The sequence below is a fragment of the Astyanax mexicanus genome, chromosome 9, assembly GCF_023375975.1.
Source record: "Astyanax mexicanus isolate ESR-SI-001 chromosome 9, AstMex3_surface, whole genome shotgun sequence".
In the NCBI taxonomy this organism is placed as follows: domain Eukaryota; kingdom Metazoa; phylum Chordata; class Actinopteri; order Characiformes; family Acestrorhamphidae; genus Astyanax; species Astyanax mexicanus.
In genome coordinates, this window is record NC_064416.1 from 18,614,200 (window position 1) to 18,626,840 (window position 12,641).

The window sequence follows — 12,641 nt, forward strand, 5'->3', positions numbered from 1 at the left end:
GATGCATATCATTTAGCCAAATTCTAGTCAATATAGAACCTACTAATCCTAATGGATATTTTAATTGATTGTGCTACAGTGAGCTTGTTGTTTGTGTGTTGTAAGCCCTTTTGTGTGGGGGGCTTATATTTAGCAACAAAGCTGTGCTGGGCACTACTACACCAGCTTTCTTATCAAAGCAGTCCGGGCACATGATCCTCTAGTGCTGAACATGTTTAACCTTATGATAGACTGCTTCTTAAAAGGCCAGCTTTAGAGTACTCATCGTTTTCCATTGTGGTTTGTTTATAGACGTGTAGTGGTTTGAAAATCTGTGCCAGCCCAGTGCACACCTGTTTATTAGTTCTGATTGAATCAGAAGCAATCCATTTATTAAATGATGTTGTTTTAATATGAAATGTCAATAATCTAAAGGTAATAAATAACTTGTAATAAACTTAAGTCTACTTTATTACCTTTCTTGTACTTCCACACATTGGTCATGTAATAAAATCCACTTGTCTTACAGTCTTTATGAAAAAGGTGCTACATACGCTCCCATGACAGTCCCATGACATTAATAAACAACCTTCACTAGATGTTATTTAATGATTTAAAGATTCTTTGTCCTTATAGATTTCTTTTAACAAACAAGATTTTGCAATTTCTAATTGCAAAGTAGTAGACCGACAAAATGTAAGGGTTTTTTCACACCTGAAAGTCCGAACCATAGTTTGACTCAAGTTTTACCTTTACATTTACATTTAAGGTATTTAGCAGACGGCCTTATCCAGAGCGACTTACAACAGTGCTTCAATGTTACTTCAAATATCCAAAGCTAGGTTGTAGACTAGAATCAAGAGATACACAGAGCTTGATCATGTTTAGAACCCTAGGAACCTTTTTTTTTTTTTTTTTTTTTTTTTTTTTTTTTTTTGATGTTTGATGTTTGTTAATCTGTATGCACTTGGTCTGGTTAATTTTGGTCTTATACTGCAATTTAGTTTGTGTCCTAAAGAACTTTAGTACTTTGCTACATCCAAACATCATTGCATACAGCTGCATCTCCCAAAATAGACACTGATTGTTTTGTAGAATGTTGTCTTTTTGTGCATTTCCAGGTATTGCACTGAATTGTGCCTCCCTGCCATAATTTATTTCCTTTTTTCAAACATGTGCATCACACAACAGAATAAGCATAACATATTAACTCTTATGTTATTTCTGTTTATAAATAAGGGTTAATCTACAGTTACAGAAGCTACAGGAGTAATTGTTTCAGGCACATGCACATGGGAGGGGAGACAGATTTCACCAGTACTTTTTCTTCTTTTATTGTTTAATGGGTAATGATAGCCTCCCTTCTGTAATTGGTCCAAAAGTTAAAACTATATAGAAAAAGTGCTTCCCAATGTGTTAGTTGATTAAACTGAGACCTCCTCCAAATTTGGTCCAGACTAGTGTTCCCAGCGCCTTTCACTCCTGCTATTTTGGTTTGGACCAAGGCACCCCAAGGTACAATGTGTCTTTCTCTTTCTCTCTTGTTCCCAGTTGGAGAGCCAGTGTAGTGATCTGCACAGTGAGCAGAGGGAGACAGCAGTGGAGAATGTGAAGCTGAAGCAGTATAATGAGGAACTGGCTCAGGAGCTTGAACACACCACTCAGCAGCTGAGCCTAGCCCAGGAGCAGCTCAATCTGCTGCATGATCAGGCCCTGCATCTGCAAGAGGAGAGAGAACTGTGAGACTTTACACACACTTACACACATTCCCCCAATCCACATCCTTCTCTCAGGTTACCTTTTACACGTGTAGCTGGAAGCTTCTGGAGACAAATCAGCAGTCAGCATTCTGTAGTCTTTACTTTGTGGAATTTGATCTTTGAAACTACTGTGTTTTAAAGACATTTTCCCAGAGTGCTATTCTGAATATATATTCTGTGTTTGTGTGTGTGTGTGTGTGTGTGTGTGTGTGTGTGTGTGTGTGTATGTGTGTGTTGTGTTTGTGCAGAGAGATGTACAGAGTTACAGAAGGTTTGCAGAGAGAGCGAGCGAGTCTGCTTAAGCAGCTGGATCTACTAAGGCAAGAAGACTACAACTAATACAGCATATATATATATATATACAGTTGTGGTCAAAAGTTTACATACACTTGTAAAAAAACATAATGTTATGGCTGTCTTGAGTTTTCAATAAGTTCTACAACTCTTATTTTTCTGTGATAGAGTGATCGGAACACATACATGTTTGTCACAAAAAACAGTCATAAAATTTGGTTCTTTCATAAATTTATTATGGGTCTGCTGAAAATGTCACCAAATCTGCTGGGTCAAAAATATACATACAGCAACAAAATTTGTCAATTTTGGTGATGTAGCGAGTTGTGTCAATCAAATTAGCTTCATGTCATGGCCTCTTCACTTCTTGTAAGTGATTCTGATTGACTACAGCTGTTGACTTCTCATGAGCCCATTTAAATAGGGCTCATTTGACCCAGTGATTAGACTCAGCTACAAAAGCTACAATGGGAAAGTCAAAGGAACTCAGTGTGGATCTGAAAAAGCGAATTATTGACTTGAACAAGTCAGGGAAGTCACTTGGAGCCATTTCAAAGCAGCTACAGGTCCCAAGAGCAACTGTGCAGACAATTATACGCAAGTATAAAGTGCATGGAACAGTTGTGTCACTGCCACGATCAGGAAGAAAACGCAAGCTATCACATGCTGCCGAGAGGAGATTGGTCAGGATGGTCAAGAGTCAACCAAGAATCACCAAGAAGCAGGTCTGCAAGGATTTGGAAGCTGATGGAACACAGGTGTCAGTCTCCACAGTCAAGCGTGTTTTACATCGCCATGGACTGAGAGGCTGCCGTGCAAGAAAGAAGCCCTTGCTCCAGAAAAGGCACCTTAAGACTCGGCTGAAGTTTGCTGCTGATCACATGGACAAAGATAAAACCTTCTGGAGGAAAGTTCTCTGGTCAGACAAAACAAAAATTGAGCTGTTTGGCCACAACACCCAGCAATATGTTTGGAGGAGAAAAGGTGAGGCCTTTAATCCCAGGAACACCATGCCTACTGTCAAGCATGGGGGTGGTAGTATTATGCTCTGGGGATGTTTTGCTGCCAGTGGAACTGGTTCTTTGCAGAAAGTAAATGGGATAATGAAGAAGGAGGATTACCTCCAAATTCTGCAGGAAAACTTAAAACCATCAGCCCGAAGGTTGGGTCTTGGGCGCAGTTGGGTGTTCCAACAAGACAATGACCCAAAACACACATCAAAAGTGGTAAAGGAATGGCTAAACCAGGCTAGAATTAAGGTTTTAGAATGGCCTTCCCAAAGTCCTGACTTAAACCCCATTGAGAACATGTGGACAGTGCTAAAGAAACGGGTTCATGCAAGAAAACCATCACATTTAGCTGAACTGCACCAATTCTGTCAAGAAGAGTGGTCAAACATTCGACCTGAAGCTTGCCAGGAGCTTGTGGATGGCTACCAAAAGCGCCTAGTTGCCGTGAAAATGGCCAAGGGACATGTAACCAAATACTAATGTTGCTGTATGTATATTTTTGACCCAGCAGATTTGGTGACATTTTCAGCAGACCCATAATAAATTTATGAAAGAACCAAATTTTATGACTGTTTTTTGTGACAAACATGTATGTGTTCCGATCACTCTATCACAGAAAAATAAGAGTTGTAGAACTTATTGAAAACTCAAGACAGCCATAACATTATGTTTTTTTACAAGTGTAGGTAAACTTTTGACCACAACTGTATATATATATATATATATATATATATATATATATATATATATATATATATATATATATATATATATATTCGGCTATGTAGAACTCCCAAATTAATAAAACTTCTGTTTGGAATAATGTCTCTTTTAGGGAAATGAACAAACATTTACGGGACGAGCGGGATATGTGTCATCAGGTAACTCAATTATATTGGTTGTTTTGACTTTGCCTTTTTTTATGCTTTTACATTTTATAATGTTTAGTATTTCCTTTTTTGGTTCTCAAGACACCAAAGAATTCTATGGCACAGTCCTGGGCACAGAGATCTGGATCAATTGCTATGAAATACACAGAACGGAAGCAATCATTAAGAAGGTAAGTCTTTTTCTCAGAACTATTTTTAGTAAAAATTCAGATGATGCGTCATTAATAAGTAACTGGATCACACTACACTAAGTGCTGGAGGTAGTCTGACAGAATATTGGGGGATGGGGAACAGGAAGAAAAAGAATGTCAATATTAAAAAAACTAAATATACAGCTCTGTAAAAAAAGAGACCACTGAATCCTTTTCTCTGATTTTGCTATTTATAGGTATATGTTTGAGGAAAATTAACATTGTTGTTTTTTCTATAAACTACGGACAACATTACTCCCAAATTCCAAATAAAAATATTGTCATTTAGAGTATGTATTTGCAGAAAATGAGAAATGGCTGAAATAAAAAAAAAGTGCAGTTCTTTAAGACCTCAAATAATGCAAAGAAAACAAGTTCATATTTATAAGTTCAGAGAGTTCAGAAATCAATATTTGGTGTAATAACTCTGTTTTTTAATCACAGTTTTCATGCATCTTGGCATGTTCGCCTGCACTAGTCTTACACACTGCTTTTGGATAACTTTATGCCACTCCTGGTGCAAAAATTCAAGCACTTCAGCTTGGTTTGATGGCTTGTGATCATCCATCTTCCTCTTGATTATGTCAAATCAAAAAGAGACTCATCATTTTAAGTGGTCTCTTATTTTTCTCCAGAGCTGTCGATATATTATTGGATTTCCAATTATTTTATTATTATAAAAAATTAGTGAAAAAAGGTTGTCAAACATCCTGAAAAGAGTTAAGCTGTAAAGGTGCAATAAAAGATGCACAAGAACAGGAGCATAACCAGAAAGCAACAATAACTGTTGACTAATCCAATAATCTAAAAATAAATAATGAACAGATTTAATGACTACTAGAATAATATTTAGTTGCAGCCCTAGTTGTCACATTCCTTGAATAGTTTAAATGTTATACTGATATTTCTACCTTTTTTCATGTGACAAAAGTGATGATGAGGAGGAGATTTTTCCACATTCTAAGAGGAAGAACACAGTAGGTATAAAAGGCCACAGCCCAAACGTGGGACCAGAGGACCAAGTAGACAGTCGGCCTTCTCCCAGACGCCATCTCCAAAGGGTCATCTCTATCGAAGAGGACCATTTCCCCCACCTCCTGCAGGACGAATACCGGGCCCAGCTCAAGAACTGGAGTGAGGAGGAAGACGAGCTGGACGACGGCATCGACCTCCAGATGAGCAGCATCTACGCCACTACCAGCACTCCAATCTCACAATACCCTCCTGCAGACAGCAGGGACGTACATACCCCCACCTCACCCAGGGGACAGCCAGTGGGGAAGGAGACCGCCCAACTTGTGAGTGAATTTTTACTTTTATTATAATATAATCAGTGATTTATGAAAATAGTGAGCCGTTTTTTATCTTGCACATATTGCTGCACAGTAGAAGAGTGCACCACCCCTCAAGAATCTTAAAAGACCTTCTAACAATCCTACAAGCAGTTCTTTCTTAAAGTTTTCTTGGTTTCCAGAGTGCACACTGTTTCTTTTGTTTAATAATTACATTATGAACTGAGGAAATGGCTCCCTGAAATCACTTTGCCCTCTTTTTATAACCTTCTCCTGTTTTGTGAGCTTCATTTTTATGGGCTTCGAGTGCTCGACAGTCGTGACTGATGATTGTTAGTAGAAGGTTTGAGGACTTTGAAGCTTTAAAATTTGCATCACTTGACCTTTTCTAACAATACAGTAATTTTGAATAAGCCATAGCTTTACATTAATTAAGGTCTAAGCTTTTGAGCAAACATTATCTGGAAGCTCAAATTATTTGGTGACCTACGTTTTCATGGTGCTTATTTCCTTTTCATCTCTCTAAAGTTATACAAAGCAAAATAAAAAAAAAATGTTGAAAAAGGATGTTTAATTTTTAATTTTCTTTAATTTTCTGCTTACTTAACTATTCACAGTAACAGACACATTATTTTACATGGCCTTTATATTTTAGTATTTTTCTAGATGTTTAGTATTTGGATATGTTTTCCAAAAAGGACCATTCTAAGTAAATCCTAGGACTTCCCAGTTCCACAGTTTGTTTCCATATAGGGTCATAAACGCAGGTGTTTACAAATGGCCACTGTGGTTCTGACCTTGCCTTTTTTTTCCTAGTTTTGGAAAGAACATTTTAAACAGCTCTGACCCACTTAGTGCTGACACACAGTTACCATTAAGATTTATAGCAGTTCTAAAAATTATATTAGGAGTATTGAATGTATTCAATCATCTATTTGCACGATCACAGATTTCTTTCAATAAAGCCTCAGTCCTACCAGCACAGAGATGAGTCACTCTTTCTCAGTTTACAGTTTGATAAACAGATGAGCCTTGTCACCAGCTTCACAATAGAGATGCTACAATAGTCTGTGCTAAATTTATTCCTCTGGGGACATTGCAAACATGGACTATTATCAGTTTAAGACAGCTGTTGAATTGAAATATCTGCAATTCTAGTTCAAATATCCTCAAACCTTTCCTCTACTTCTGCTGTTTTGTACAGGAGGAAGGAGCAAGCCAAGGACCAGACCGGCTTTTTAAGATCGTTCTGGTTGGCAACTCAAGTGTTGGAAAAACTTCACTGCTGAGGCGTTTCTGTGACGACTGCTTCTGTCCAGGAACCTCAGCTACTGTCGGTCAGTTTCTCCTACAGTGCACCAGCTTTATTTAATGAAATAATAATATTTGCTTTCATAATTAAGTTATATGGGAGCACTTTTTAGATATATCAATACAGACTGTAGTGCTGCTTAAGTTTTTAAACATCTTAAAGCCAAAATTTATACTTCTGCTTCGAACCTACACCTTAGCTTATGCATAGCCGGGTACCCTAAGCCATAGCCTGACGTGCTCCTCCCCAGAAAGGTAACTACATGCCACGAACCACAATCGCTGTGATTGGTCTGCTTAGCCTTTTGTTGCCACCCACATTCTCCCGCCTTTATGGTTTGAACTGCAGAGCGATGTAGACTCACAGAAAAAAAAAACACAAGTACAAATGCGCACAGCAGCATAGAGCTTCTTCAGAGCTCCTGTCTTTGACTTAATAAATAATACTAATTAAAGGGTAGATTTGAAATAGGTCTATAGTTAGACAGTACACTAGGATCAAGATTTGGTTTCTTGATCAAAAGTTTAATTAGTGCTATTTTAGAGGCTTTGGGTACATGCCCCAGGGTGAACAAAGAGTTTACTATCATAAACAGCAGCTTAATTATATCTGTTAGTACCAGTTTTAGTAATTTTGTGGGAACTGCATCGGGTGTAAACTATGTAAATTAGTAATTTGAAGCACCTCCACATAATGTAGTTAATGTAGTTTTGTATGATTTGAACGTAAGCCGAGGACCTTTTTATACATTGCTTTTTTGATGTTTCACTTACAATCTAGTAGAAAGTCTTTGTTGCACAGTAGAGACAGTTACTCAGTCACAGTTCTTATATACTTGATTTCAGAAGAAACAAAGATTGAGAAGGTGTCCCAATACATTTTTCCATATAAGTAAATATTGCCTATTATTGTATTGTATTATGGTTGATTTCTGTCCCTTAATTCTGTTAAATTGTTGTTAAAAGGGGTTTAATTAAATTCTGTACAAATAATATTGCTGTGTTTCACCTATAAAACACTAATTTTGAAAATAAAAAGCATAATGTTGTAAAGTAGCCAAATCCTGTACAAATCATTCAAAATTCAGCTGTATTTCTTTACATCTGGATCTTAAAGCAGCTCTAAAATGTCCATAGTGGCCTTCTGTCTGGGGTATCACTCGTACAGCACAATACATGCTGCTTCACCCAAGCTCAGATCAATCCAGCCTGCCCTTTCCTCTTACTGTGCACTCATGTTGTAGAGGCATGTGCTCATCACAATGATCTGAGAAGAGGGGAAAAAAATCTCATGAAAGTTCATGAGAAGAAAGGACAACAGAAAAACAAAACATGTTCTGGTGTTTCTGGTTGCAAACATTAAAATCAGTCTTGTGTTTATTTATTTGCTTTTTTCCATGTAGGTATTGACTACAGTGTTAAGACTCTTGTCGTGGACAACAGTCAGGTGGCGCTGCAGATGTGGGACACAGCAGGACAGGAGAGGTGAGGTGTAATCTCTCTCAATCTGAAAATGTTCAACAAATGTCTTTGGATTACAGAATAACTACAGATGGATGTACTTGAGCCTCTGTTTAATGCCTGTATTGTACTGGCAGGTATCGCAGCATTACCAAGCAGTTTTTCCGCAAGGCAGATGGAGTGGTGGTCATGTATGACATCACTAGTGAGCAGACATTCACAGCAGTGAGATCCTGGCTGGCCAGTGTACAGGTAAGAAAATACAGCATTCTTTATCAGCAATGACATGGCTAGATAATGTCTAAATATCAGAACATTAGGACATCTAATTAAATATGTCATAATATTAAAGCAAGCATTTGCACAAGCAAATGTGGACAGTTTTACAGGTAGTCAATTATTATTCCACATATCAAACTTTCACTCTTGTTCTTTTTTTTAAGTTCTGGAGCAGTGGTGTCAAATTCCAGTGTTAAGGGGGCCTGAATGAATTTTAGTGTGAAACCTGACAATGTTTTGAATTAAATATCTTTAGCACATTCTGACTAAAGTGTGCTACCAGTGGAACAGTGACTGTCAGAGGTTTGATGGTCTTTTATCAGTCAGGCTAACTGACCAAAACTGACTTTCAGCTTTATATACAGACTCTTGTCTAAGCTATAATTTAATTCATAATTTATTACTGTCTCATTAAATATGTTTATTTACATAGTCAGTGTTCAGTGTTGGTTTAGGCCTACAGGATGTGCACATTGTGTTCTAATGGTGCTAGCTAACGTTTCTGGAGAACATCAGCTTCTATCTTAGTGATGTAAATCCCAGTACAAACTGCAACTATGAGTATTAATATAATTAATATATATTTGTATAATGTAGTAAACATATTCACCAGATTTATAAGCAGCAGCATTTCTCTTGCTGCATTCATGTTTAGGTCAATTTTTTTGCAGTCCCGCTCTTCCCGAAAATTTTAATTTTGATTAGCTGTCTCTGATTTTGACCAGCCTAGGACATCTTATACCTGTATTTAACTGTGTCTGTCTCATCTCCAGCAGACAATATATTCTGATTGGTTGTTTTGTTGAGTTGCCATTAAAAAAACAGGTTCTATATTCACCACCCCTTTTTAAAATCCTGATTAGAGCTGCCCCAATATTTTTTACGGATTCTTTACATTAGTAACAGACAATACAAAAAAAACATTTTAATAGGCTCATGCAACTTATAAATTACTAGTGATAGTAAGTATCACTGTATATATATATTGTGTCCAGAAAGACAAAAGCAAGACCAGACAGAAGCAGACAGATCTTAAAGAACTGAGCAAGAACCTGACTGTGATCCCAGGAGAGGAACAGGACAAAATCCTCTGAATGTTTCACCACAGAAACCTGCCCAACCAAGACTTTATTCTCCATTATCCCTCAGGAAGGAGCAGGTGAAGACATCCCTGTGATGTTGCTGGGGAATAAGACTGATCTGGAGGGTCAGAGAGAGATCCAGTTTAAGGCGGGTGAGAAATTAGCTAAGGTGAGTGAGCTAAAACCTTCTGTTTGTGACAGCCCAGCGCACTCCTCACACTGAATCAGAGTAAAAACACATGAATCAGAGCTTTTACAGAGCTAAGGATGTGCAGTCTTGTTCAAGAAGTGAATCATAAGTCATTTAACTTCTTAAATTGGTGTGTTTTTATATTCACTCTCCGTCTTTCACCTCACTTTTTTCTCTCTTATTTTCTCCGGTTTGTAGATTGTGTGACGTTTTGAGTGCTTTTAAGTGTCTTTGATGTCTCAGCAAAGCACTTGAACCCAGTGTACTTTAGTGGGCTGAGCAGAAATAAGGATGTCATGCTTTTTTTGTCCAGTGTTAATTATGATCTAATGTTGCTTGTACTTATGAGGGGGATTATTTTGTTTTCTTGCAGGACTCTCAGCTGATTTTCTTTGAGTGCAGTGCTTTCTCAGGCCACAATGTAACAGAATCTATGGTCCAGTTGGCAAGGTTTGTTCATATAACAGTAAAATGTGTATTGTTCAAATAAATGTTTATTTCTTTATTCTTTATTATTACTCTATATAGTTGCTAGATATTTTTAAATGGGTTAAAAAAAAAACATTTTTTACCTGTTTTTTTTTTTTTTAAACTTTAATTGCACAGACTTTTCAAAAAAAAAATAATAAGGTGACAGGTGTATATTATAAGGATGCATATCATCAGCAGCTGGAGTATGAGAGAGCACATTTAGCCTTGCTTTCTCTGAATGGGTAGATGGCACTCTTCACATTACTCCCAGTGTGATGCAGGTTGGCATTTGTTATCTAATGTATTGAAGCTGATTATTGGGCCCTTAACTTCAAATACGTTGGCTGCTTAGTGATGCTGCAATTCTAGAGAAAGTTCATGTTAATGAGGTTTGGGTAATTGGCCTTCAAATATAGAAAATAGGGTAAAACAGAAATAACTGGGGATCTAAAGCAGTAGTTTCGGTAATTCTCTGCAGCTTGTCTTGTTTTATATAAAGTCAAAGTCTATTAAAGTAGCATTATTTGTGTCCATCTCCAACAGCAGCTCTAAAACCAAAACACCTCACATATGAAAAAACATCTGAGGATTTATAGAGGGAGATTAAGACTCAGTATTATCTGTTGAATAGTACCATTAGTAACTGTATTAAAATCCAGTCTATGTAGAGATGCTTTTGATTCTCATAAGAAAGTGTACAATTATTTTTATTCCATTTTTTAAGCATTTATATTAGTCTAATCCTCATAAATGTTTCATACAGTGTAAAGAACATCTTATAGATTTAAATGATGTCAAAAGTGAAAAAGGCATAAATGGGGATACAAGTTTTTGCATACAGTGACGATAAGTTGTCATGGAATAGTGCCAGATGCAATTATTGTTTTATGACATTTTCATAACTTAAATTTACTATGTAAAACTATTACTATTATTTAAAAAAAGACTTACATTTATTTTTATATTATTTGTGATCTGCATTATGTGTGATTTTCTAGGATTCTAAAGGAACAAGAAGACAGAGAGAAAGAGAAAACAGTCATCCTGGTTGACAGCCCCTCTAAGAAGAAGTCTTGCTGCTAGTAGAGCACCCCCTGTATGTACATTACTCTATTCCTGTGCTCAGTGGTGCCTGTTTCCCCCTCTGTCTTTCAGTGTTCATGGTGATGTATGTTTTCCCTCACCATGCTGGTGTTTTAATGGTCTCTGACACTTTTAGAAACGTTTGTAATTTTTCTATGTTTTTTAAGCAGCAGCACACGAACAGTGTTATGGTCAATATGGGAAAGCCCAGGTTTTGCACTATAGAAGGTTTTGGTGGAACAACTGTACATATATTTCATATTAAGGGATTATACGATTAATATATAGAGCAAGAATGAGACTGTATAGTGATACTGGAAGTATGTGTGGAAAAAGATAACAATTAAAATAGGTTTTATACTTGTTAGTTAATTTTAGGAGTAATAATCTCAGAATAAGGCCTGTTGTTTACAGTGCAAATGTTTACATGACAGAAGTACAATATCTTTTAAAAGACAAATTGGAGTTTATTTGGAGTCAGAAGATAGTTATAGTAATTACACTTCATTTGAGCTTTAAGATTTGAGTTTGAAAGGGGAATTTGTGATCTATGTGGAAAAGTGGTCAACAATCCAGGTGTTAGAGGCTCACTGTTCTTTCCCTCCAGCACATTCTATTTATAGAAACAGACTTATAAAGTTAAAAAGTGTGTGTCAAAGATGGAGAAACACAAATGTTGTGTTCATACTTCAGGTAAATCGGATTTGTTTTACAATTCAGATCTGTTAAGATGACTGTTCACACTCTTATTTGTAAGTAATCAGCTCGGATTTGCATGTCCAGACATCACAAGCACATCTGCATGGGTTGTTGTGGTAACGAGGTTGACGTTAATAACTAATCATTGGAGCTTTTCTTGGACCTCTGCATTTTCATTAATCTGGATTTGATAAAGGGAGTTGTTTGTCTCAGTGTGAGTGAAGCAAAAGACTCACTAAAATCGGATTTAAGCGTTCAGACTGAGACGGATCTGTACAAATCTGATTGTGATTGCATATTTCAAACCAGCTCCAAATGTGGGTTCTGGTTGTCCAGACTATCACAAACCAATCAGGATACAATAGATTTGGCAGAAAGTGTATTTGGTGTGGTAGTCTTAAAAAAAAAAATCAGTCTGAAGTCTGACATTTTGTAGGTCAGTGAAACATCCAGGACCAGGGTTAGGTTGAGGACCACTGTTTAAAAAGATTAACTGAGTGGAAACCGGGAATTTGAATTTGACTGCTGTAGGATAATGTATTTGAATACACATTTCAGGAAATGGGGATGATGTTTGTATATTTGTGAATTGTTTTAATTGTAATGTTTGTTAGATGTATGGCCTAAATCCACAAACTTTGTGCAAGTA

General features: G+C 36.9%; 1 protein-coding gene across 1 annotated transcript in view; it reads left to right on the forward strand.

The window, feature by feature from the left end:
• cracr2aa (calcium release activated channel regulator 2Aa) overlaps positions 1–12,234 on the forward strand; it is a 31,927-nt gene extending 19,693 nt beyond the window's left edge. The window contains exons 8-18 of the mRNA XM_049483596.1: positions 1,531–1,718; positions 1,988–2,059; positions 3,879–3,924; positions 4,015–4,103; positions 5,056–5,422; positions 6,621–6,753; positions 8,131–8,212; positions 8,326–8,440; positions 9,617–9,718; positions 10,113–10,189; positions 11,209–12,234. Of these exons, the coding sequence (XP_049339553.1) occupies positions 1,531–1,718; positions 1,988–2,059; positions 3,879–3,924; positions 4,015–4,103; positions 5,056–5,422; positions 6,621–6,753; positions 8,131–8,212; positions 8,326–8,440; positions 9,617–9,718; positions 10,113–10,189; positions 11,209–11,293 (1,356 nt within the window). The 3' untranslated portion in view covers positions 11,294–12,234. The remainder of the gene's footprint in view (positions 1–1,530; positions 1,719–1,987; positions 2,060–3,878; positions 3,925–4,014; positions 4,104–5,055; positions 5,423–6,620; positions 6,754–8,130; positions 8,213–8,325; positions 8,441–9,616; positions 9,719–10,112; positions 10,190–11,208) is intronic.
• The last annotated feature ends 407 nt before the right edge of the window (positions 12,235–12,641 follow it).